The following is a 26,018-nucleotide window of genomic DNA, read 5'->3' on the forward strand; positions in this document are numbered from 1 at the left end:
CGCTCCAGACATTTTCCAAGTCGCGGAGGAGTGTTCACCCGACGCCGGAGTTCCAGCTTCCCGGCAAAGAGGGCCTGAAAACATCGGACTGGCTGCAGAGGCCACAAATAGGCCCCGACCTCAGGTGATTCACAGAGGAAGAGGACTTAACTTTTTGTTGCCTTTCCCCACAGTGGAAAATGTTGATTCTGTTGTGGGGGAACGTTCATGTTGAATTCTATAATGTGTTGTGTCATTTTAATTTTTCAATGGATGTACGGAAAACTTTATTATTTATTTTATGTAAAGCACTTTGGTTTCAACACGAGTTGATTTAACTTTACTAACTTACTAAACAAATCACCTTTGCCACTCATGTGGCTCCGAGGTGTTTGAGTTATCGGCCCCACTGGAGAAGCCGGGATTTTCCAGGGCGGTGAGACGGAGAGCCAACGTCCCAGAACAAGAGGGAGTGCAGAGAAGGTTCACCAGACTGATTCCTGGGATGTCAGGACTGTCTTATGAAGAAAGACTGGATAGACTTGGTTCATACTCTCTAGAATTTAGGAGATTGAGAGGGGATCTTATAGAAACTTACAAAATTCTTAAGGGGTTGGACAGGCTAGATGCAGGAAGATTGTTCCCGATGTTGGGGAAGTCCAGGACCAGGGGTCACAGCTTAAGGATAAGGGGGAAATCCTTTAAAACCGAGATGAGGAGAACTTTTTTCACACAGAGAGTGGTGAATCTCTGGAACTCTCTGCCACAGAGGGTAGTTGAGGCCAGTTCATTGTCTATATTTAAGAGGGAGTTAGATGTGGCCCTTGCGGCCAAGGGGATCAGAGGGTATGGAGAGAAGGCAGGTACGGGATACTGAGTTGGATGATCAGCCATGATCATATTGAATGGCGGTGCAGGCTCGAAGGGCCGAATGGCCTACTCCTGCATCTAATTTCTATGTTTCTATGTAATAAACGAGAAGTTCTCTCAATGACGAGCGTTCTGCAACACCCTCTCTTGCCGCTCCCCCCTCTGGGCAAAAGACTGTGTGCATCTACCCGATCTATTCCTCTCACGATCTTGTACACCTCTATAAGATCATCCCTCATCCTCCTGCGCTCCGTGGAATAGAGACCCAGCCGACTCAACCTCTCCCTATAGCTCACACTCTCTAGTCCTGGCAACATCCTCATAAATCTTTTCTGAACCTTTTCAAGCTTGACAATATCTTTCCTATAACACGGTGCCCATAACTGAACACAATATTCTAGATGCAGTCTCAGTAGGCGAGATCAGTCAAAGTCAGCATGGATTTATGAAAGGGAAATCATGCGTGACTAATTTGGGAATTTTTTGAGGATGTAACAAGTAGAATGGATAAGGGAGAGCCAGTGGCTGTGGTAGATCTGGACTTTCAAAAAGTCTTTGGCATGGTCCCACACAAGAGATTAGTGTGCAAAATTAGAGCACATGGTATTGGGAGTAGGTTATTGACATGGATAGAGAACTTGTTGGCCGACAGGAAGCAAATTGTAAGAATTGACTTGTCCTTCCCAGAATGGCAGGCAGTGACTAGTGGGGTCACTGCTGGAACACCAGTTGTATACAATATAGATTAACGATTTAGACGAGGAAATTAAATGTAACATCTCTAGGTTTGCAGATGACACAAAGCTGGGGGGCAGTGTGAGCTGCGAGGAGGATGCTATGAGGCTGCAGGGTGACTTAGATAGGTTGGGTGAGTGGGTAGAAGCATAGCAGATGCAGTATAATGTGGATAAATGTGAGGTTATCCACTTTGGTGACAAGAACAGGAAGGCAGATTATTATCTGAATGGTGCCAGATTAGGAAAAGTGGAGATGCAATGAGACATGGGTGTGCTGGCAGTGATGAAATTGGCCGAAAGCTAATGACATGTTGGCCTTCATTGCAAGAGGATTTGAGTTTAGGAGCAAAGAGGTCCTACTACAGTTGTGCAGGGCCTTGGTGAGACCGCACCTGCAGTATTGTGTGCAATTCTGGTCTTCTAATATGTAGAAGGATATTATTGCTATTGAGGGAGTGCAGCGTAGATTCACCAGGTTAATTCCCGGGATGGCGGGATTATCATATAATGAAAGAAAGGGTCGATTGGGCATGCATTCACTGGAATTTAGAAGGATGAGAGGGGATCTTATAGAAACATACCAAAATCTTAGAGGATTGGACAGGGTAGTTGCAGGAAAAATGTTCCCAATGTTGGGGGTGTCCAGAACCAGGGGTCACATTTTAAGAATAAGGGGCAGGCCATTTAGGACTGAGATGAGGAAAAACCTTTTCACCCAGAGAGTTGTGAATCTGTGGAATTCTCTGCCGCAGAAGGCAGTGGAGGCCATTTCACTGGATGTTTTCAAGAAAGTTAGACTTAGCTCTTAGGGCTAAGGGAATCAAGGGATATGGTGAAAAAGCCAGAACGAGGTACTGATTTTGGATGATCAGCCATGATCATATTGAATGGTGGTGTTGGCTCGAAGGGCCGAATGGCCTGCTCCTGCACCTATTTTCTATGTTTCAATGTATCTCAAGCGTGTTTCGTTTTTTAAATTAAAAGTTATAATGAAATTTTTAATGGGATAGTAAACTTTACGATTGCTAAAATAATCTTTTGCCTGTTAAGAATTACTTTTATATTTTTGGATTGTGTTTATTCCAAAGTATTTGAAAGTATGAATACGTAGGAATAATGAAAACAATATTTAAAAAATATTTATAAAATTCACTGACGCTTTTCTCTGATGCATTTGTGCTCTATATGTTGTTTGAAGCACTTATCACCAATTGCACCTTTTGCATTCTGTTTGAGACTTATGAGTATCTGTCTGCTTGAAGACCCTGCTTACCAGCGATTCCCTGGAATAGTGGGTGTTTTTGCTTTGCTGCTGATTACAGGATTCAGGCCCATATGTGAAGATATTTCTATATCTACAAAACCTACTGAGTGGTGGTCTGCTGCATTGACATGTGGCCTTCAGTTTGTTTGTCATCAAAAAAAGTACAAGCAAACTATGACAAATTAGAAATGATGCTACAAGTCAAAGAACGGGATTTGCACAAAACAAGTTTTGGAGCAATGAAGCATTTTATATGTTCAATGAAGACAAAAAGCAAATGCAACTATATAAAGCTAAAAATGCATTAAGAAAACACAATGTAGTTATGGGAACAGCATCTGACATGGAGGCCGAATCATGTGTTGTTTCAGTAGAGGGCGCTGTAGGCTGTGGATTCCAGTGGAGTTTGGGATTCCACACAACATCAATTTGGTTGCCATGGTGTATTTACGGTATTGGCGTTCTCTAGATGTCACGGCCGTAGCAGGTGTCTGCAGGGGGAGGTGGGGGTTTGCATTGGGGCTCTTCAGGTAAAGTTGGCTTTTGGTTGCAATTCTTGCAGCTGCAACAAAATATACGATCAATCAAATATATATTTCTCATTAACACAGTCATAGACCTATGCCGCACAGAAATATGCCAACTCCCCCATGCTGACCAACATGTCAAACTGAGCCAGCCCAGTTTCCTCTATCCCTCTGAATCTTTTCTATCCACTTATCTGTCCAAATGTTTTTAAACATTGTAACTATATCAACCTCTACAACTCATTCTGCTAGCTCGTTCTCTAAGCCCATCACCATCTACATGGATGAAAACTATCCCTCCCGTACCTTGAAATCTCCCCCCCCCCCCCCTCACCTTAAATCTATGCTCTCTAGTTTTAGAATCCCTGCTCTGGGACTATGCTGTGATCATCCACTTTCTTCACGGTCCTCCTGATCACATACACCTCTATAAGGTCTCCACTCTACCTCCGACAATCCAGGGGTAAAAATCCCAGCCCATTTCGCCTCTCTTGGTAACTCAAGCCCTCCAATTCCTGTTACATCCCCATACATTTCTTCAATCCCCTTATCAGATTGATGACATACTTCCTGTAGCTTGGCGAGCAGGACTGCACAGAGAACACCAAGTGTGGTCTCACCACCACTTTTACAACTGTGATATGATGTCCACGTTTCCATAGTCAATGGAAATAGCCCCGAACCAATGAAGAGACGTGTGCCAAGCACCTTCTTCATCCCCCCCCCCCCACCCCCTTTCTATCTGTGTTGCCACTTTCAGGGAACAATGCACGTGTAACTCTAAGCCCCTGCATTCTACAATGCTCTCCAGGGTCCCACCATTTACTGTGTACATCATGCCCAGGTTTAACTTGCATTAGGCACTTGTCAAAGTTTAATTCCGTCTGCAGTTCCTTAGCTCACTCCCCCAATTCATCCAACTCCTGTTGTCATCTTAGATAACTGTCTTCATTATCCACTACATCATCAATATTGATGTAGTCCACAAACTTACTATTCAGGAGTTCCTCTTCTTGCCCTCCTGATTTCCTTCTTCAGTATAGCCCTACATCTCTTATACTCCTCAAGGGATTCACTTGATCCCAGATGCCTATAGCTGAAATATGCCTCCATTTTCCTTACCAGTGCCTCAATATCCCATGTCAACCAAGGGTCCTTCATACTTACATTGGAAGAAAGTCATAAAAATATTTAACTGTGTAAATATAGGTGTTCCCTATCATTTCACCTGAAGTCAATCCGTCAAACCAACGCAAAATGAATGAAAACATGACAGAGAATTGTCTTGGAACTATTCATCAAATAAATAAAAGATCCCCTTATGCATTTAAAGGCAACTTCCATCAGTTATATCTGAGCCATTAGAACATGAACTGTTAGGAACATTCTGGTTTTAATCTAAACCACATATCACCACTTATTTTGTTGTCCTTTCACCATTGTCAATATGCCATTGAGCACAACTTTGGAACATTGGAAATCATCCAGACTGCCATGTTTGTGGTGTCTCAACATAAATGTGAAGTTCATACCCACTTCCACCTTTTTCTCCCAAACTCTGCAAATGAGTCCTCTTTAAATATAGTTTCTATTGTTATTGGAAGTTGCTCTTTCACATTATGTATAATGATGTATCACTAATCTGGATAACCCTCGATATGAAAACATTCTGCTCATTTCCTTGTAGATACAAGAAGGTCTGCAGAAGGCTTCTGACCCGAAACATCACTTATCCATGTTCTCCAGAGATGCTGCCTGACTCGCTGCGTTACTCCTGCATTTTGTGTCTTTTTCTGCTGATTTACTCAGTTGTTTTGACTATTTTACCCGTTCACTTATAGAAACATAGAAATTAGGTGCAGGAGTAGGCCATTCGGCCCTTCGAGCCTGCACCACCATTCAATATGATCATGGCTGATCATCCAACTCAGTATCCCGTACCTGCCTTCTCTCCATACCCTCTGATCCCCTTAGCCACAAGGGCCACATCTAACTCCCTCTTAAATATAGCCAATGAACTGGCCTCGACTACCCTCTGTGGCAGAGAGTTCCAGAGATTCACCACTCTCTGTGTGAAAAAAGTTCTTCTCATCTCGGTTTTAAAGGATTTCCCCCTTATCCTTAAGCTGTGACCCCTTTGTCCTGGACTTCCCCAACATCGGGAGCAATCTTCCTGCATCTACCCTGTCCACAACCCCGTCAGAATTTTGTACGTTTCTATAAGATCCCCCTCTCAATCTTCTAAATTCTAGAGAGTATAAACCAAGTCTATCCAGTCTTTCTTCATAAGACAGTCCTGACATCCCAGGAATCAGTCTGGTGAACCGTCTCTGCACTCCCTCTATGGCAATAATGTCCTTCCTCAGATTTGGAGACCAAAACTGTACGAAATACTCCAGGTGTGGTCTCACCAAGACCCTGTACAACTGCAGTAAAACCTCCCTGCTCCTATACTCAAATCCTTTTGCTATGAAAGCTAACATACCATTCGCTTTCTTCACTGCCTGCTGCACCTGCATGCCTACTTTCAATGACTGGTGTACCATGACACCCAGGTCTCGCTGCATCTCCCCCTTTCCTAGTCGGCCACCATTTAGATAATAGTCTGCGTTCCTGTTTTTGCCACCAAAATGGATAACCTCACATTTATCCACATTATACTGCATCTGCCAAACATTTGCCCACTCACCCAGCCTATCCAAGTCACCTTGCAGTCTCCTAGCATCCTCCTCACAACTAACACTGCCCCCCAGCTTAGTGTCATCTGCAAACTTGGAGATATTGCCTTCAATTCCCTCATCCAGATCATTAATATATATTGTAAATAGCTGGGGTCCCAGCACTGAGCCTTGTGGTACCCCACTAGTCACTGCCTGCCATTGTGAAAAGGACCAGTTTACTCCTACTCTTTGCTTCCTGTTTGCCAGCCAGTTCTTTATCCACATCAATACTGAACCCCCAATCTGAGAAGATGGTTCTTCTGGCAATATTAAAAACTAAAACTATACTGAATATACCTTTACATCTCCTTTTTGCCAAAATGTCCAACTGAAGCTTTCATACAATGATGGAGTCATATTGAAAAACAGCAGGGAGATGGGTCTGTTGGCTCACCTAGTCAGCAGCAACCATCATGCATCCGATATTACACAAATCCTAATTATTTAACACTAATTTGTTTTATTCTCCACACATTCACGATTAACGTTTCCTCAGATTCTACCACTCATCTACACATTAGCGGTACTAGAGAATGGCCTGGTTACCCGCCAACCTTCATGATTTATAAACATGGAGGAAACCAGAATATTCAGGATCCCACATAATCACAGAGAAATAGTACAAACTCCATGAAACAGCAGCCGAGGTCTGGGGCTAAGATCAGAGGAGCAGAAGACAGCCGCTCTACTAATGACACCACTGTTCAGCCTGAGTTATTCAGTTGTTGCTGAATATTCAGAAATGGCTCAAGGAGGCCTGATTGTAGCTGTTGTTCCGAATTACACCACGTATTAAAATTTGAATACCAGATCTATTTCCCAGATGTCAGGTGTAGGCTGTGTTCTGAAACCTGCTCTAATTATAAATTGCAACAAAAAAAGAGATAAAAATATAAATCATACAAATCTGAAATTTTGTAGACAAACTTGCTCCGAAGAGGGGAGGTTGGATCTGAAATATTCTCTCTGCTCCTCGTGGGAACTCTGCAATAAAAGAACAATTAAGACCCATTTTAACATTGCCAGAAATTGGCAGCCAAATGCCGTGAAGTCATTCTGCACATGGAGACCTTTCAGCTGACAGCATGGACAGCTGTGATTGTCGAACCACACCATTGTAGATGTGAGTAGGCAATATCAGTAATTGAAGGAAGAAAGTCATGAATTAAAATAATCATTTGAAGATTATTGCCTATGGCCAAGTAGTAATTACTGTAGCAATCGAAAAGAACAGCATCCTGCATAATGATTGTACACGTTAAATAGCAAACCTCACCCAGTATAAAGACTATACCAAGTTGAAACTGAGTCGGTTTTGGATGATATAAGGTTGCTCCAGAAAATAATATGCAGTGAACTTTTTAATTCAGCTTGTAAATTCATTATCTCTTGGAAATTATTCCAGGAAGTTGTCTTTCACATAATGAAATAGAAAGGTATTGCATTATGTTAGGACATTCAGGGATGGATTAGTCTTTCACAGATGATTAGATACATCTATTCTTTTCCATAGCCTAGTGCTTCTTATAGTCACTAGACATTACTTTAGAAAACAGGCCCTTCAGCCCATCGAGTCCGTGCCAAACGCCGATCTCCCCATATCCTGTATTAACAATATCCTACATGTTAGTGACAATTTTTGTACAACATACGGGAGGCAATTAAATTTACAAACCTGTACAACTTTGGAGTGTGAGGGGAAACCAGAGCACCTGGAGAAAACCCACGTGGTCACAGGGAGAACGTACAAACTCCACAGAGTGAGCACCCGTAATCAGGATCGAATGCAGGTCACTGGCGCTGTAAGGCAGCAACTCTACTACTGTGCCACCCCTACTACTTTTCCTATCAATTGCCCGCCCAGCAAACAAAACAACAGCTTATGCCCCTGTCCCACTTAGGAAACCTGAACGGGAACCTCTGGAGACTTTGCGCCTCACCCAAGGTTTCCGTGCGGTTCCCGGAGGTTGCAGGTGGTTGCCGAAGGTTGCAGGTAGTGGAAGCAGGTAGGGAGACTGACAAAAACCTCCAGGAACCGCACGGAAACCTTCGGTGGGGCGCAAAGTCTCCAGAGGTTTCCGTTCAGGTTTGCTAAGTGGGACAGGGGCTTAACTCTTCATTCAGTGAAGACATGTTCAGTTCTCTGTGGTAATCTTCACTATGGATACCACTATTTTCAATGTTTATCTTTGTGCAGCGACAGTGTTCACTTTATTTAGAGAAATAAGCACCAACACGAATAATTGGAGCATGTCAGGATAATGCATCTCGTAGTGGCATGGAACTATAATGTTGTGGCCATTATGGAGACTTGGTTGGTTGGGAGAGGGACAGGACTGACAGCACAATGTTTTCAGAGTTTTAATGTTTCAGACGTAATAGAGAGGGAGGTAAAGAGGTGGAGGAGTTGCATTACTAATCAGGGAGAATGTCACAGTGGCACTCAGAGATGGCACAGAGGGCTCATCCACTGAGGTAATATGAGGAAAGCTCAAAAATAAGAAACCTGCAATCACTCTGATGGGATTATACTATAGTCCTCACAATAGCCAGCAGGAGATAGAGGGACAGATATGTAGATAGACTGTGGGAAGAGTCAATAGGAATGGTGGTGTTATAATGAGTAACTTTAACTTCCCCAATATTGACTGGGATTTCCTTAGTGCAAAAGATTAGGACAGGGCAGAATTTGTAAGGTGCATCCAAAAGGGTTTCTTGAACCAATTTGTGGATTGTTCAACTAGTGGAGAGACCATAATGGACCTGTATTGGGAAATGAACCTGGCCAGGTGTTTCTGTGGAAGAACATTTTAGGAATTGTGATCACAACTCCATAAGTTTTAAGATAGTTATGAAGAGGGAAAAATCTGGACCAATGGACAAAAGTACTAAATTTGGATAAAGCAGAGTATAACATTATTCGGCAGGAGCTTCGGAGAGTATATTGGGAGCAGCATTTATGGAGAAGTCCACATCAGATATTTGGTATTTAGCTAAAAAGTATCAGAGTTAATCAGAGTTGAGGATCAGCATGTTCCAGCAAGGAGGAGGGAGAAAGATAGCAAAGGAAGAGAACCTTGGGTGATAAGAGAGGTTGTAAATTTGGTCAAAAAGTAAAAGGAAACATATGTAAGGTTCAGGAAGATGAAATCAGACAGGGCCTTCGGGGAATACAGAGCAAGCAGGAAATAACTCAAGCAAGGAATCAGAATGGTTGTTAGGGGTTGTGTTATGGTCTGACTCTGGGGTGGAAGATTGCAACCTTCACATGGTCCGCCCTGTTTCGACTAATGCAATCGACTCGACGTACACAAATGGAAAATCAAATAGAAAAAGTTGTCCAACAACTTTAGGCTGTGCACGCCACACGAAGGAAGAAGATGGTCTGACTCCGACATGTATATTGATTGCCTCCTTTTAGTGATAAGGATCGGATGAACCGCAGCACAAAATTGCCTACAGTCTCCAATAATCAGTATTTTCTTGTTTTCAACCATGTGGGTACATTGACCCCCCCCCCCTTGCAAACGCGCTTTGGGAAAACAGACCCAACGGGTCTGCACTTGGTCTAGTTGACATGTAAAAATGCATTTACTTACACAATGTGTATATCCCTCATGAGCTGCTCCACAGGTTCGCCATTAGGCAATGCAGAAACAACTGTTTTGGCTGTGACAGTCATGCATTTACATTGTGATTTAACTAGAAGGTGGCTTTCAGCATCAGCTGTAAGAAAATAGACATGGTTATTAGCTTTCTGAATCAGTAGCATTTATAATAAGTGTGGACGTTACAATGTCCAGCAAATCCAGGCGCAAATTGAATGCATCTGTTAATTGGCTTGCGAGTACAGAAAAAAAACTATAAGGTAAGATAAGATAAGATAAAATACCGTTTATTGGCGTTTGAACCTAAGTTCAAACAATATGTCGTTTCTGCAGTTGTACGAACAAGAAAAAAAAACAAGACACACAATTAACACAATTTACACAAACATCCATCACATTGGATCTCCAAACACCTCCTCACTGTGATGGAAGGCAAAGTCTTGTCTCTCCCCTGTTCTTTATTCTTTTCCTGATGTTTGTATGTATGAATGTATTTATGGAATTCCCTGCCACAGAGGGCAGTGGAGGCCAAACCACTGGATGTATTTAAGAGAGAGTTAGATAGAGCTCTAGGGGCTAGTGGAGTCAAGGGATATGGGGAGAAGGCAGGCACGGGTTATTGATAGGGGACGATCAGCCATGATCACAATGAATGGCGGTGCTGGCTTGAAGGGCCGAATGGCCTCCTCCTGCAACTATTTTCTATGTTTCTATGTTTCTATGTACACAATATTTTAAATGCAGCCTCAGTAAGCCTAGATAATTGTTTTAAGCCATTTGTATTTTTGTACTTGAATCCTCTTGCAATAAAAGCCAACATAACACAAGACATGTTGTGCCTGCATGCTACCTTTTAGTAATTCATGTAAATGGTCACGCAGATTCCTCTATCACGCCATTCAATCTTTAATTACTTAAAAAGACGCTACCTTTCAATTTTTTCTACCAAAGTGTACAAATGTACATGTTGCCACAATCAGTTCCTGCCTGTTTTCCTGAAGCCTCTGCACCCTCATCACAACCAACATTGCTACCCAGCGATGTAGCAAGTACGAGTGTGGAGATTTTACATGATATCTAAATGGACATAGAATGTGAACAGTAGTTGCTCAGTCACTCTGTTTCACAGATCTCTGTACCTTCTGGCAGATGAGTGCTGGCCCACCAACATGCCATAAACATTCATCACAAACATGGGGACCGGAATAATATCTAAGCTGACGGATGTGTGGTTATCTGGTTTATCTCATCTAAAATAATGTGGTGATAGCAGAGCTCTGAAAAATGATATAAATTGTTTTACAATACTTAAGATTTAAAAAAAATTCCTACAGTGAAAATCATCATGCCTTGAAGATTTATTTACCAAAAATCAATTATGTTTTTCCTTTAGCTTTTACCATTTACATTCATTCAATTTTCCTTTGATTTGCGTTTTGTTTTGTGTCGTTGATATTTTATTTCCCTCGGGATATAAAATATTAATTTCAAAAGTGCTCCGTTCACTTAGTGTTCAATACAATCTCACTGGTATCTCTTACGATCTTCCCTCGTAGTGTTATTTTTCAAAATGCATTTATATTAAAAATTAGATTTTTGGTTTTAACCTTGATGATGCTTGCAATTCTTTTTTCAATTTCTTCCATTTATTACTTAACATGCACTCCTGACGTCGCTCTGAGCAAAGATGTGGTTATCTTATTCAAAAATAGTATTATAATGGCTGGCATTAGAAACGTAAATGTCTCGTTTTTGGCAGTGAGTATGCGTTTGGCGCCGGGTTCAACTCGCATTGATCGGGTTGAGGTAGAGGGTAGTCAAGTAATAAATGCAAGAACATGAAAAAAATTGCACGTACCATCAAAGTTAACACTCATTTATTAGTTCATTTGAATTAAATCATGAAATAATGTTTTTTGGAGTCTTTCAAATGTAGTAGAGTTTTAGGAAACAGAACAGTTTTTAAATTTGCTTTATATGTGATTTTAAAAATTGTAATCATCTTTTGTGAATCTGACCATTCATTTATACATTTATATTCAACAATTGCATTTTACTTGAATTTTAAATCTTTTCATTAAGTTTTTTAGTTTATTTTAGTTTTATTTATATCTAAAAGTCTTAATTAATAGTCAAGGAGGCCCAATATAGCAGTGTCCTATCTGCTTGGGTATGGATATCAGTATGGGATGCTTTAGGACCTGTTATGACACTTTGCTTAAATAACTAAATGGAAATAAAGAATCCGAGCTCCTCAATTGATGAGTTGGGAATTAATATTCCCTTTCTTTAGATCCATGTGTTACAGATTGACTCTGGAACTACCGGTAATCTGGAGTTAATTTATGGTGAGTAGAAACTAAAACCTCTGTAGCAGAAACTCATTTTAAGTGGTTGCTCAAATTTGGGAGGAATTACACAATTAGTAACTTCTATTTAAAAAAAGTCAAGATATGCCAAAGATGCACATTCATGGCCACGGGATACACAGCAAGGACAATGTTATCATTCATAAATCACTGGGACCGCTGCATGCGGAGGCGATCATATTCATCTGCAAAGAGACTGCATGAGTATACGATACAGCATGGAAACAGGCCCTTCAGCCTTTCGAGTCCATGCTGACCATCGATATATCGACTATCACACGTTCTATGTTATCCCTCTTTCTCATCCACTCTCTGCACATTAGGGACAAGTTACAGAGGCAAATTAACCTACAAACCCGCACGTCTTTGGAATGTGGGGGAAAACCAGAACACCGCGAGGAAATCCGAGCGATCACAGAAAGAACGTGCAAACACCACACAGACAGCACCCAAGGTCAGGATCGAACCTGGTGTTGTGAGGCAGCAGCTCTACCAGCTGCACCACTGTGCCGCTCTAGTGCTCGTACAGTCCACAAATCAATTCACATCTAGTCTAATCTAGGCTTGTACTACTGTCTCCACAAACAGTCAACTCATTGTCGTTGCTTCTCATTATGTAGGAAGAAAACGTCTTCATTATTTTTTAGTTTTTATACTTTAGAGGTTTCTATTGCTAAGAAAACAGGAAATATTTATGCATCACATTGAACAATGAAAAATGTCATAATTAAACACCACACCTGCTGCAAGAATTGTGAAAAGCAGAATTGCTGCAAAAGGCTTCAGTACTTGTTTGTTCTTCATAACTGGGAGCTTCACCTTCTTTGATCTTCCGTTTGTCTTGTGGCTCTACACGCAGTCTGATCAGAGTGCTCACACAAAATGAAAGACCAAAGTGTTTTGCCTGTTTTTTTGAATTTGTTCCTTTAATTAGCTTCAAACTATTTTCGGTTCCATTTTAAGACATAGCTTTAGACAGAAACCAGATGCTGGATCCGCTGCCTTTGATTGGGGAGTTTTAAAAATAAAAAACGCAACTGAAATTAATTCAGACATACATCCAACCACAACTGGACAGCTTGCAATGATTTTTCTTAGTAAATAAATCCAGTTTTGGCTCACAACAGTGCAAGAAGCAGTAGAGACCCACAGATGAAGTGAGATGCAAAGAATGGTGACAGTAATATGGGCTGAAAAAACTAACAAGTAAAAAAAAAAACTTACGTATTAATAAGGACAAACTAAAAAGTTTAACAGGTATATTGAGCTGGTGGCTGAAGAAATATCGAGCCCTCCAAAGACAGATGCAAGGGACATTTTAAATGCAAATCAGAAAACCGCAGAGCAGTTAAAAATATTTCTTGAATTCTCACAATAGGGATATGAGGAAACTAAAAATAAATCTATTGAAGACATTTTACTGGGTTTTTAAGAAATAAAAGAAAAGTTATGGTAAAAATAATAGCTTAGAATTGATTTTGCAACAATGTTTTTCAGTGTTAAATCACTATTAGCGATCTCTGTGAAGTGGCTTTGAGCATTTCTGACAGGAGTGCGTTTATTGGTGCCTGCATGAAAACTATGGGATGATTTATTTTATCAAATGCTGCTGTGCTTCATGCAGGCAGACAAGGCGTTATTACCCAAACCTCGTATATCTGCCATATATCCTTACACCTCTGACTTCCTTTAAAGAGTCACGCCACATATAACCATATAACAATTACAGCACGGAAACAGGCCATCTTGCCCTTCTAGTCTGTGCCGAACACTTATTCTCCCCTAGTCCCATCCACCTGCACTCAGACCATAACCCTCCATTCCTTTCCCGTCTATGTACCTATCCAATTTATTTTTAAATGATAAAATCGAACCTGCCTCCATCACTTCCACTGGAAGCTCATTCCACACAGCTACCACTCTCTGAGTAAAGAAGTTCCCCCTCATGTTACCCCTAAACCTTTGTCCCTTAATTCTCAAATCATGTCCTCTTGTTTGAATCTTCCCTACTCTCAATGGGAAAGCTTATCCACGTCTATCCCTCTCATAATTTTAAAGACCTCTATCAAGTCCCCCTTAACCTTCTGCGCTCCAAAGAATAAAGACCTATCTTGTTCAACCTTTCTCTGTAATTTAGGTGCTGAAACCCAGGCAACATTCTTGCCACAATGCGTGGAGAAATTTTCCCGCCAGCAGGGAATGTTCACAAGGGAAGATTGAATTCTCTGGTGCTGGGTTGGGAGGGAAGGGGTTGATATATCCTGGGGGCAGAGAAACGTACACTCTCTGGAGTAGAATCGTGTGTGGAGGAGGCATCTTCCTAGTCCAAGGACATTACAGCGCCAGAGACCCTGGTTCGATCCTGGCTACGGGCGCTGTCTGTATGGAGCTTGTGTGTTCTCCCTGTGATCGTGTGGGTTTTCTCTGGGTGCTCCAGTTTCCTCCCACACTCCAAAGACGCACAGGTTTGTAGGTTAATTGGCTTCGGTAAAAATTGTAAATTGTCCCTAGTGTGTAGGATGGTGCTAGTGTACAGGGATCGCTGGTCGGCGCGGGATCAGTGGGCCGAAACGCCTGTTTCCACGCTGCATCTCTAAAACTAAAAACTAAAAACTAAGATGGTATGGTTTCAGTATGATCACAAATGCGTGCTCTGAGCTTTGTGAAATGTTGCAAATGCAGATCCCCCTCTGAATGATAAAGTCACATCAACCAAAAAGTCAAAAATTCCCCACCATAAAGGTTGTATATTTTGACCTTTATTATGCCGCAGTGATTTATAAGTTACTGGCTGCAGAATTGTGAGGCTGTATTTCAGGGAGGTGGTGACCTTCACCTTGAACAAGGGCAATAGACACACTTGCGTGAGGTGGTTCTTGGCGATTTCAGAGATCGCTCTTGTATGTGTGGACTTCCTGGTGTGAGGATATCCTGAGTGATAGGTTGATAAAAGAAGACCTACAAAACCAGGAGTGGATAATGTGTTGGAATACTCACTCTTTTCTCAAATAGTTTCTCGTTGCTCATTTCTCAGCTGATGAACGTGAAACTACTCATGTATTTGCATAAATTATCGGTGTTTCATCACTAGCTTGTGAGATTCTCGGTGTTTCAGCATCTATCCCACCTCGACAACAGAGACACCTGCGTGAGAATGCTGTTCATCGACTTTAGCTCAGCAGTGAACACCATTATCCCCTCCAAACTGATCACCAAACTCATCGACCTGGGCATCGACCCCTCCCTCTGCAACTGGATACTGGACTTTCTGACCACCAGACCCCACCCAGTCTGTTAGGTTAGACAAGCACACCTCTTCAACCCTCACCATGAACACCGGCGTTCCACAGGGCTGTGTGCTGAGCCCCCTCCTCTACTCCCTCTTCACCTACGACTGCACACCTGTACATGGTACTAACACCATCGTCCAGGAAAGAGAGTTCACGTCGCGGCCCTGCTTCCACCAATCTTTCCACCATCACGCACAAGAAGCACAAGAAGCGACAAGGCGGACACCATTGTATGCAGATGCCGAGAAGTGCGTTCAGCTCTGAACAGCATCTAATCTTGTGAGGTGGATGAATGGGGTGCATTTAATCTGGCTTTTGTCAGTGATGCCAATGTACTTGTGTCGTTGAAGCTGCACTCGTGCTGACAAATAGAAAATAACGCATGCCGTCCCCGACTTATATAACGTAGATGGTGGAAGGCTCGGCAAGTTAGTTGAAATCAGTGTCACAGAATACACAGCCTTTGACTGACCATTGTAATTACCTGTACAATAATTATATAGATGTCTTGTTTCAGTTTCAGACCAACGGTGACTCCTACAATACTGCTTTCGTGGCTTCATGAAAGTTAATGCTGTTGAATGTCAAGGAAAGTTAGTTACATTATTTCTTGTAAGAAACAAGTATTGTCTCCAACATGGACTTGATGTGATAGTGTGCACATGTATGTGCCTCAAAAAAGTCAAAAATAAGATTTTTCAATATTTTTAACATTACAAAATGATGACTAAATTGAAAAAGTAAAATGTATTAATTTTGCCCACAAGCAGCTTATAGTGCGATGATCTGCCATAGACAACAACAGCAATGAGCAATAGAAACATAGAAACAGAAATATAGGTGCAGGAGTAGGCCATTTGGCCCTTCTAGCCAGCACCGCCATTCAATATGATCATGGCTGATCATCTAAAATCAGTACTCCGTTCCTGCTTTTCCCCCATATCCCTTGAATCCTTTAGCCCGAAGAGATACATCTAACCCAATACGTGTACCTGCATCTTTTTGTCTACAAATAAAGCACTGTGTCAAATATGGGCACAACACAAAGTGCAGGAGCAACTCAGAAGGTCAGGCAGCATTTGTGGAGGGAATGGAAAGATGATGTTTGGGTCGGGACCCTTCTTTAGTCTGAGCTTCTCCATATTTTATGTTTTGCTCAAGATTCCAGTATCTGCAGTTTCCTGTGTCTCCACTGTTTCAAACTTGGGGCATATGTCACTTGTCACACGAGTCCAGTACTGAATAATGTCTCTATTTTGAGGCCCCATTTCCTTCATGTTTGCAATTCAATTCAATTCAAGCATTTTCTCACTTAAAACAAGATAGGAACATGCCGATATACAAACCAACCAAGTCGGAGCAAGAGTGGCACTTTCAGCCTGTTCCGCCATTCAAAAAAATTGCAACCTCAATCTGAATTCCTGCCGACCCAGTTAATCTTTCACCCCCATGCTCATCAACATTGTTTCTACCTCTGAATTAAAAATATTCAAGGTTGCTGTTTCTCAACATTCAAGATTCAAGATTCAATTTAATTGTCATTTGGACCCCTTGAGGTCCAAACTAAATGTCGTTTCTGCAGCCATACATTACAAACAAATAGACCCAAGGCACAACATAATTTACATAAACATCCATCACATCGCTGTGATGGAAGGCCAAAAAAACTTATCTCTCCACTGCACTCCCCCCCCCCCCCCCCCCCCATGTCAGAGTCAAAGTCAAAGCCCCCGGCTGGCGATGGCGATTTGTCCCGCGGCCATTAAAGCCACGCCGGGTGGTGCAAGGTCGCACACCGGGTCTTGGTGTTAGAGCCCCCGGCGTGCGCTCGCAGAGTCCCGCGGCCATTCCAAGCCGCGCGGGGCGGTGATGTCAGGCCCCGCTCCAGGAGCTCTTCGACCCCGCAACTCGGGCGGGAGAAGTCGCCATTGCGAGAGCCCTGAAAAGCGGTCTCCCTCCAGGGACCCGCGGGCTCCCGGTGCCGCCGTCCGCCAGACCCGCAGTTGCAGCCTCCGAATCTCCGGAGGTCGGGCCGCAGCAGCAGCACGCTCCACCACCGCTCCACCCGCTCCGGACTCGGCCAGCTCCGTGACGGTGAGGTGAGTCGTCAGCACCAGAGCCCCCGGTCTTCCTGTTGGGGGCCGCTCCCCGTTGCAGCCCCAACGACAACGGAGACCCGACAAGAAAAGGTCGGGTCTCCCGTGCAGGGAGAGATTTAAAAGTTACCCCCTCCCTCCCACCCCACCCCCACCCCCCCCCACACACACACCCCCAACAAAAAATAACAAAAACTACATAGAAACATAGACAAAAAATAATAAAAACGCGGACGGGCTGCAGAGGCCGCTGCTGACGAGAGTCGCGCCGCCTACCGAGTTTCTACTTCCCTTTCAGGAAGACATTCCAAAACTCATTATTCTTGGTAGAGAAAAAAGTTCCCCAAGCTGCCTCAACCCTGACTTAAATGAATGACTCCTTCTTTTTAAACAGTGTCCCCTAATTAGAGATTCTCATCCACAATGCAAAGGTCCTTTCACATCCACCATGTCAAGCCACCTTGGGATGTGCTATCAGTCTGACATTCCAACAAAAAAACGGGGCTCCCGATATCATCTTCTTCCATCTCCCCCTTCTCTACCTTCTCCTCACCTCCTACTGTTCCTGCGCCTCCTCTTTCTACCTTAGACCATATTGGTCGGTGTGGGCGAGTGGGGCTGAAGAGCATCTTTCCACACTGTATGACTATAACTATAATCACCTTCCCAGATGTTGGCAAATGCTGACTCTATAATTGCCAGGTTAAAGAAGGGTCCTGATCCGAAACGTCACCTGTCCATGTTCTCCCGAGATGCTGCCTGACCAACTGAGTTAATCGTGCATTTTGTGTTTTTAATTATAAAGTGGGATATCTACCTCATGCTGAACTGCAAGTTGCAGAGTACGTGGTCTGGTGTTGGAAGTCAGTTCAAACAACTGATTCTGCGAGATTTCTCTACGAAGACTTCTACCACAAAGTACCTTCCAACTAACTCTAGACTTGGAAAACTGCTGTACATTGGGGTGTGCAGAACATGAGAGTGAGATGATGACTTTAATATTAACATTAATGGCCATGTAAGGGCTGGTCGTGTGACTTTCCTTGTGCAGATGAGACCACTGCAAAGAAGGATTGGTCAGATGGTGCACAATAATGCTGGAGAAACTTAGCGGGTGCAGCAGCATCTATGGGTGCAGATGCATTTTCCAGCATCTGCAGTTCCTTCTTGAACACTTCGTCAGATGGTGTGTAGGTAGGTTCTATGAAACTCAGTCGCATCAATAAGGCATTGCATGTAACATGGTGTGTAGCATCTGAACGTTAATTCAGATGATCTTGTCCGTTATAATTGTGAATATGCTATAAAATTATATCTCTGAGTAAAGTTTTGAGATGAACTTTACTATCTAATAGCCCTGTCCCACGGTACGAGTTCATTCCAAGAGCTCTCCCGTGTTTAAAAAAAATCAAACTCGTGGTAAGCACGGAGAATGAACGTAGCGGGTACGTCGGAGCTCGGGGATGTCTCTGAGCGTCTCGTAACGCTAACGGCAGGTACTCGGGAAGACTCACTAACAGCAGGTAAGCACGGGAAGACTCGTCAAGATTTTTCACCATGTTGATAAATGTCCACGAGAGCCCCGAGTACCGACGAGTGGCCATTACCGTAAATCTCCGAGTTCGATTCAGGGCAAACTCGGGAGAGTTCTTGGAATGAACTCGTACCGTGGGACAGGGGTTTAACTCAGATCAACAAATCTTGCACAGTTGTTGAAGGATTTGGAAAAGATTAGGGATAGTTTTAAGTTACAGTAGACAAGGCCTTTATTCAAAAGGTTAGTTTTGAATAGACTTAAAGTTTTCAGTCTTTTGTTGATGAGTTATTTAGTGCCTCGATAACTCAGAACTTACGCTATTTCTCGTAGGGAAGTTAACTCCCCACACATGTGTCTTCTGCTTTGTAGTTTTATGCTGCTCCTCCCTATATTGTTTAAATATTGTAAGATGTCACCCTATGTCCTTTCATTCAAGATACATTTATTTGTCACGTACTAATTGGTACAGTGAAATGTGTGAAATAAGTTCATTCTGACTTATGGCAGGTGTGAAGGTTTTACAAATAACTGGATGTCTAAATGTAATCTAGAGTAAGATTTCCAGTGGTTACAAACAGGAAATAACCGTTCTTTAAACCTAAACATCTGTCATTTTGCATATCCTGATAGAATTAATTGCTGACTAATATAATGAAGACATTCCATGTGAGAATCTTGCTACAAAACTTTTAAGCAGATTTTTTTATCATTTTTCTTGCCGCAAAAGCAATACAATTAGTTTCCAAATTTAAGGAAAATGGCAGAAATATTTGAATAAATGCTTGAGTCTGTGAAGGAGCAAAGTGTGCCAAAGTATTTCAAAAGATCACAGTCAGATTACAACGATGATAAGATAAACTTTAGGAAGGGTCATAGAAAAGTTAGCTGAACAGGTTAACCTTAAGGAAAAATTAAAAGGAGGCGAGATGGAGGAAGTTATAGAGACAAATTTAGAATGAATGGCGGAGAAAATTGGCAAAGATAACAATTGCTGTGAAATACAATGAGGAAACATAGAAAAGTATAACGTTGGAACAGGCCCGCAATGTCCATGACAAACCGGATGCCAAATTAAACCAAATTTGAGTATAGGAGCAGGGAGGTTCTACTGCAGTTGTACAGGGTCTTGGTGAGACCACACCTGGAGTATTGCGTACAGTTTTGGTCTCCAAATCTGAGGAAGGACATTATTGCCATAGAGGGAGTGCAGAGAAGGTTCACCAGACTGATTCCTGGGATGTCAGGACTGTCTTATGAAGAAAGACTGGATAGACTTGGTTTATACTCTCTAGAATTTAGAAGATTGAGAGGGGATCTTATAGAAACTTACAAAATTCTTAAGCGGTTGGACAGGCTAGATGCAGGAAGATTGCTCCCGATGTTTGGGAAGTCCAGGACAAGGGGTCACAGCTTAAGGATAGGGGGGAAATCCTTTAAAACCGAGATTAGAAGAACTTTTTTCACACAGAGAGTGGTGAATCTCTGGAACTCTCTGCCACAGAGGGTAGTTGAGGCCAGTTCATTGGCTATATTTAAGAGGGAGTTAGATGTGGCCCTTGTGGCTAAAGGGATCAGAGGGTATGGAGAGAAGTCAGGTACGGGATATTGGATGATCAGCCATGATCATATTGAATGGCGGTGCAGGCTCGAAGGGCCAAATGGCCTACTCCTGCACCTAATTTCGATGTTTCTATGTTTCTATGTTTCTAAACCAATCCCGTCTGCCTGTACATGATCTATATCCCCCCACTTCCTGTATATCCATGTGCCTATCCAAAAGCCACTTTAATTTCTCTTAACTTTAGTTTAGTTTAGTTTAGTTTAGAGATACAGCACGGAAACAAGCCCCTTCGGCCCATCGAGTCTGCAACGACCAGTGATCCCCACACATTAATGCTATCCTACACACACTAGGGACAATTTACATTTACACCAAGCCAATTAACCTCCAAACCTATACGTCTTTGGAGCGTGGGAGGTAACCGAAGATCTCACCCTTGACCCTTGAAGACCGAAAAAGGTGAATTTATTATGGGGAATAAGGAAATGGCAGATGAGTTGAACAGGTACTTTGGATTTGCCTTCACTAAGGAGGACACAAACAATCTTCCTGATGTACTAGTGGCCAGAGGATCTGGGGTGACAGAGGAACTGAAGAATATCCACATTAGGCAGGAAAAGGTGTTGGATAGACTGATGGACCGAAGGTTGATAAATCCCCAGGGCCTGATGGCCTGCATCCCAGGGTACTTAAGGCAGTGGCTCTAGAAATTGTGGACGCATTGGTGATAATTTTCCAATGTTCTATAGACTCAGGATCAGTTCCTGTGGATTGGAGGGTAGCTAGTGTTATCCCCACTTTTTAGGAAAGGCGGGAGAGAGAAAACAGGGAATTATAGACCAGTTAGCCTGATATCAGTGGTGGGGAAGATGCTGGAGTCAATTATAAAAGATGAGATAGCCGCACATTTGGATAGCAGTAACAGGATCGGTCTGGGTCAGCATGGATTTACGAAGGGGAAATCATGCTTGAATCTCTGGAACTCTCTGCCACAGAGGGTAGTTGAGGCCAGTTCATTGGCTATATTTAAGAGGGAGTTAGATGTGGCCCTTGTGGCCAAGGGGATCAGAGGGTATGGAGAGAAGGCAGGTACGGGATACTGAGTTGGATGCTCAGCCATGATCATATTGAATGGCGGTGCAGGCTCGAAGGGCCGAATGGCCTACTCCTGCACCTAATTTCCATGTTTCTATGTTTCTATGCTGGATTGTGTGATGGTCCGGGCTGCGACCACTAATTAAGAACTTATTAAGTGGAGCACTAATTGCACGCTGATATAAACATTGATAGATGAACAGATTAAGATATTGCTCCAGTGATGTAAACTGTGTGTATCCAGGAGCAACCAACCAGCCTACTGTATGCAAAGTAAATGGGACCGGGATTACAGCTCATTTCATGCTCTTTCTCCACTTAATTATGTGGAATAATAGAGGATCAACTCACAAATATTTGTTGTGTTTTTCCAGATAGTAGCGCTAAGTGAACTAAGGAGCCGAGTGCTGATAATTACTGAAAGACTGCAAATTACTGAGAGGACAGTAATATTCAATGTACAGTCTGCGTTGATGCAAGATTTGACCATGGAGATCAAATAAACATATTAAAGATGGAGATAAACTCATGAGAAGGGGTGGCCCATGAATACAGGTTGTGAAATGTCGTGCAACAACCTGTTCTAATTGTGTTGTGAAATCAAAAACCGTTTGAGTGCTAACTCATGGGGTCACCACCACAATTTGTACTCTATCATTGGTGATCGAGGGCAGGGACATTATATTGACCAGAATTCTCACAATTTAAAAACATTCAGTAATACTTAAAGGGAATTGTGATGACAAGAAAACATTTTATCAGGATGGATCCCAGCTTACATTGAAATGTAGAAACATAGAAAAAAGGTGCAGGAGTAGGCCATTCGGCCCTTCAAGCCTGCACCGCCATTCAATATGATCATGGCTGATCATCCAACTTAGTATCCTGTACCTGCCTCCTCTCCATACCCCCTGATCCCTTTAGCCACAAGGGCCACATCTAACTCCCTCTTAAATATAGCCAATGAACTGGCCTCAACCACCCTCTGTGGCAGAGAATTCCACCGATTCACCACTCTCTGTGTGAAAAAAAATGTTCTCATCTCGGTCCTAAAAGACTTCCCCCTTATCCCCAAACTATGACCCCTTGTTCTGGACTTCCCCATCATTGCTAACAATCTTCCTGAATCTAGGCTGTCCAACCCCTTAAGAATTTTGTACGTTTCTATAAGATCCCCCCTTAATCTTCTAAATTCCAGTGAGTACAAGTCTAGTATATCCAGTCTTTCTTCATCTGAAAGTCCCGCCATCCCAGGAATCAGTCTGGTGAACCTTCTCTGTACTCCCTCTATGGCAAGAATGTCTTTCCTCAGATTAGGAGACCAAAACTGTACGCAATACTCCAGGTGTGGTTTCACCAAGACCCTGTACAACTGCAGCTGAACCTCCCTGCTCCTATACTCAAATCCTTTTGCTATGAATGCTAACACACCATTCACTTTCTTCACTGCCTGCTGCACCTACTTTCAATGACTGGTGTACCATGACACCCAGGTCTCGTTACATCTCTTCTTTTCCTAATCAGCTTGCGTTGGGAACAGCTCCATCCAAGACCGCAAGAAATTGCAGCCAATTGTGGACAGAGCCCAGCTCAGACCATCACACAATCCATCCTTCCTTCTATTGACTCCATTTATACCTAACGCTGCCTTGGCAAGGCCAGCAGCATAATCAAGGAAGTGTTGCACCCTGGCCACTCCCTCTTCTCCCCTCTTCGATCAGGCAAAAGGTATAGAACTGTAAAAACGTACACCTCCAGATTCAGGGACTGTTTCTTCCCAGCTGTTATCAGGCAATTGAATCATCCTACCACAACCAAAGAGCAGTGCTGAACTACTATCTACCTCATTGGTGACCCTTGGACTATCCTTGATCGGACTTTGCTGGCTTCACCTTGCACTAAACATTATTCCCTTATCATGTATCTATACACTGTAAATGGCTCAATTGCTATCATGTTTTGTCTTCCTGCTGACTGGATAGCAGGCAACAAAAGCTTTTCACTGTACCTCGGTACACGTGACACTAAACAAAAGTTCGAGGTGGGAATAAATGCTGGCCTTGAGATCTTGGATAATTTAACAAAAAATGTTGCTGAGGGTGGTATGATTGATGTATAGATGGGCGTTCACAGAGCTGATAGAACAAGCAGCCTTTTTCAGTGCAACATTGTTAAAAGTTTTTCCATTGTTCTTGTCAAAAGTTTTAGAAAGAGTTCTGCTGGATAGAATAAATGAGTTTGTTAACTCCACAGATAACCAGTTTGGCTTTAAAGCTAAACATGGCACTGACTTATGCATATACAGTATGCCCTAAAGGAGATTGTAAACAAATATAGAGGCAAAAACTATTCAATCCTTATGTGCTTTATTGATGCTTCCAAAGCCTTTGACTGTGTTAATCACAGAAAGCTGTTTGGTAAAATGAGTCAAAGAGGGGTGCCTAAATACATTGTTAGAATTCTGGCCTACTGGTATCGCCCACCAGACTATGCAAATAAAATGGGGCAATAGGGTCTCAGCCACATTTGGGGTTAGCAATGGTGTTAGACAAGGGGGAATTTTGTCCCCAGTCCTTTTTAATCTATATATTGATGATCTGTCTAAACAATTGAAGGCCTGTAACACTGGGTGCGTGATTGGTAATATTTTAGTGAACCATATTATGTATGCAGATGATCTTGTGGTCTTTAGTCCATCTAGCGCTGGTCTCCAGCAGCTCCTTACTATATGTTCTGTGTATGGTGTGGAACATGACATTAAATATAATGCTAGTAAGAGTGCTGTTATGATCTGTAGAACCAAAGAGGATAAATGTCTAAAATTTCCTGATTTTAAATTGTCTGACAATAATCTTAGTGTCTGTAATAAGGTAAAATATCTAGGGCATATTATTACAGAACAAATGACAGATGATGAGGATATTTATAGGCAACGACGCATGCTGTATGTACAGGCGAATATTCTATTGCGTAAATTTGGTGCGTGTGCAGATGTGGTGAAGATGTCGCTATTTAGAGCATACTGCACACCACTCTACACTGCGCACCTGTGGTCGAACTATGGAAAGACAAGTTTGCAGAGACTAAAGGTGGCATATAACGATGCCATGAGAACACTGCTAAGGAAACCTAGATGGTGTAGTGCCAGTAATATGTTTGTGGCTGCAGGAGTCAGTACTTTAGAAGCTATCCTAAGACATCACATGTATTCATTGTAGGATAAATGACTCTAAAAATGTGATTATTGTGGCCTTGTCAAACATAAGGGTTAGCACTACACGCTACGAATCCCAGCTGTGGAGACACTGGTATTGTTGTCTCGTTGTAGGACATTGATCATTCTTTTAATCTGGATTTTTAACTTATGTATTGTGTTGTTTTTTTTAAATATAATTTATATATACTTTATGATATTTAATATGCAATGCATTTTTAATGTGATGTTGCCCCTTGTCTGCACCTCGAGTCTGTAATAACATTTATTTATTATTATTATCAAAATTAGGCGCGTAAATATTTATCATAGTTAATGGTGTATTGTAAATTTCTCCCGTGACTATAACATATCTTCCCTCTTTATCAGATATGGATTTCTTTAATTTAAAAGGTATGCCTTTCCGAATTATAATGGCCGTGCCTATTTATTATTATTATTATTATTATTAACAGCAGTGTGTCTCTTGCGACACGGACAATCAGTTTGTATGTATATTTAACCCGATGACAAGGCACAGAGTTGGGTGAAAGGTTGGTTTGTCAGACTACATGGAAACATATAATAGTGTAAACTGTGGGAGGGACAAGAATCAGAGACAGGCTGGTGAAGTGAGCACACACATGGTGAGTGAAATCTCATGGACCAAAATGTGAAGAGAAATATTTGAGTATGTAGAGGGGCAACATACTGTAACTGAAGTAGTGACGTTACAGTAGGAGGCAGGACTGAAGGAGGGGCCACACAAGTCTCTGGCAGGGCAAGTTTGGAATGGTGCACAAGGGTAGATGGCATCCTTGGATTTATACATTAGTTATATTGAGAAATTGCATAATCAGTAGTAAGAAAAGCAAATGCAATGTTAACATTTATTTCAAGAGGACTAGAATACAAACACAGGGATGCAATGCTGAGGCTTCATAAAGCACTGGTCAGACTGTCTTTGGATTATTGTGAACAGTTTTGGGTCCCATATCTGAAGAAAGATGTGCTGGTGTTGGAGAGGGTCCAGAGGAGGTTTACGAGAATTTACCTATCTCTTCCCCCTCAACCCCATTCTCCTGCCTTCTCCACATAACCCCTGACATGCTTACTAATCAAGAATCTATCTAAGTGCCTTAATAATATCCATTGACCTGGCCTCCGCAGCC

General features: G+C 42.3%; 1 protein-coding gene across 1 annotated transcript; it reads right to left on the reverse strand.

Annotated features, from left to right (window-relative positions):
* Positions 1 to 2,945: 2,945 nt before the first annotated feature.
* On the reverse strand, positions 2,946 to 12,973 carry LOC129704060 (immunoglobulin J chain-like). The gene is made up of 4 exons (XM_055646932.1): positions 12,815 to 12,973; positions 9,697 to 9,823; positions 7,001 to 7,081; positions 2,946 to 3,412 (listed from the first exon to the last, which is right to left on the reverse strand). Exons 1-4 carry the CDS (start codon positions 12,876 to 12,878, stop codon positions 3,316 to 3,318), a joined length of 369 nt encoding a protein of 122 aa, XP_055502907.1. The 5' UTR covers positions 12,879 to 12,973; the 3' UTR covers positions 2,946 to 3,315.
* Positions 12,974 to 26,018: the final 13,045 nt, after the last annotated feature.

This window comes from Leucoraja erinacea, chromosome 1 (assembly GCF_028641065.1).
Source record: "Leucoraja erinacea ecotype New England chromosome 1, Leri_hhj_1, whole genome shotgun sequence".
In the NCBI taxonomy this organism is placed as follows: Eukaryota; Metazoa; Chordata; class Chondrichthyes; order Rajiformes; family Rajidae; genus Leucoraja; species Leucoraja erinaceus.

Bases quoted from the DNA above. Each gene is read 5' to 3' on its own strand.
- LOC129704060 (XM_055646932.1), bottom strand. From the start codon at position 12,878: ATGAAGAACAAACAAGTACTGAAGCCTTTTGCAGCAATTCTGCTTTTC. The intron at 9,824-12,814 runs GTGTGGTGTTTA...ATTTTCTTACAG, and splicing joins TTTCACAATTCTTGCAGCAG to CTGATGCTGAAAGCCACCTT. The intron at 3,413-7,000 runs GTATGATTTATA...ATTTTGTTGCAG, and splicing joins GTCTACAAAATTTCAGATTT to CTGCAAGAATTGCAACCAAA.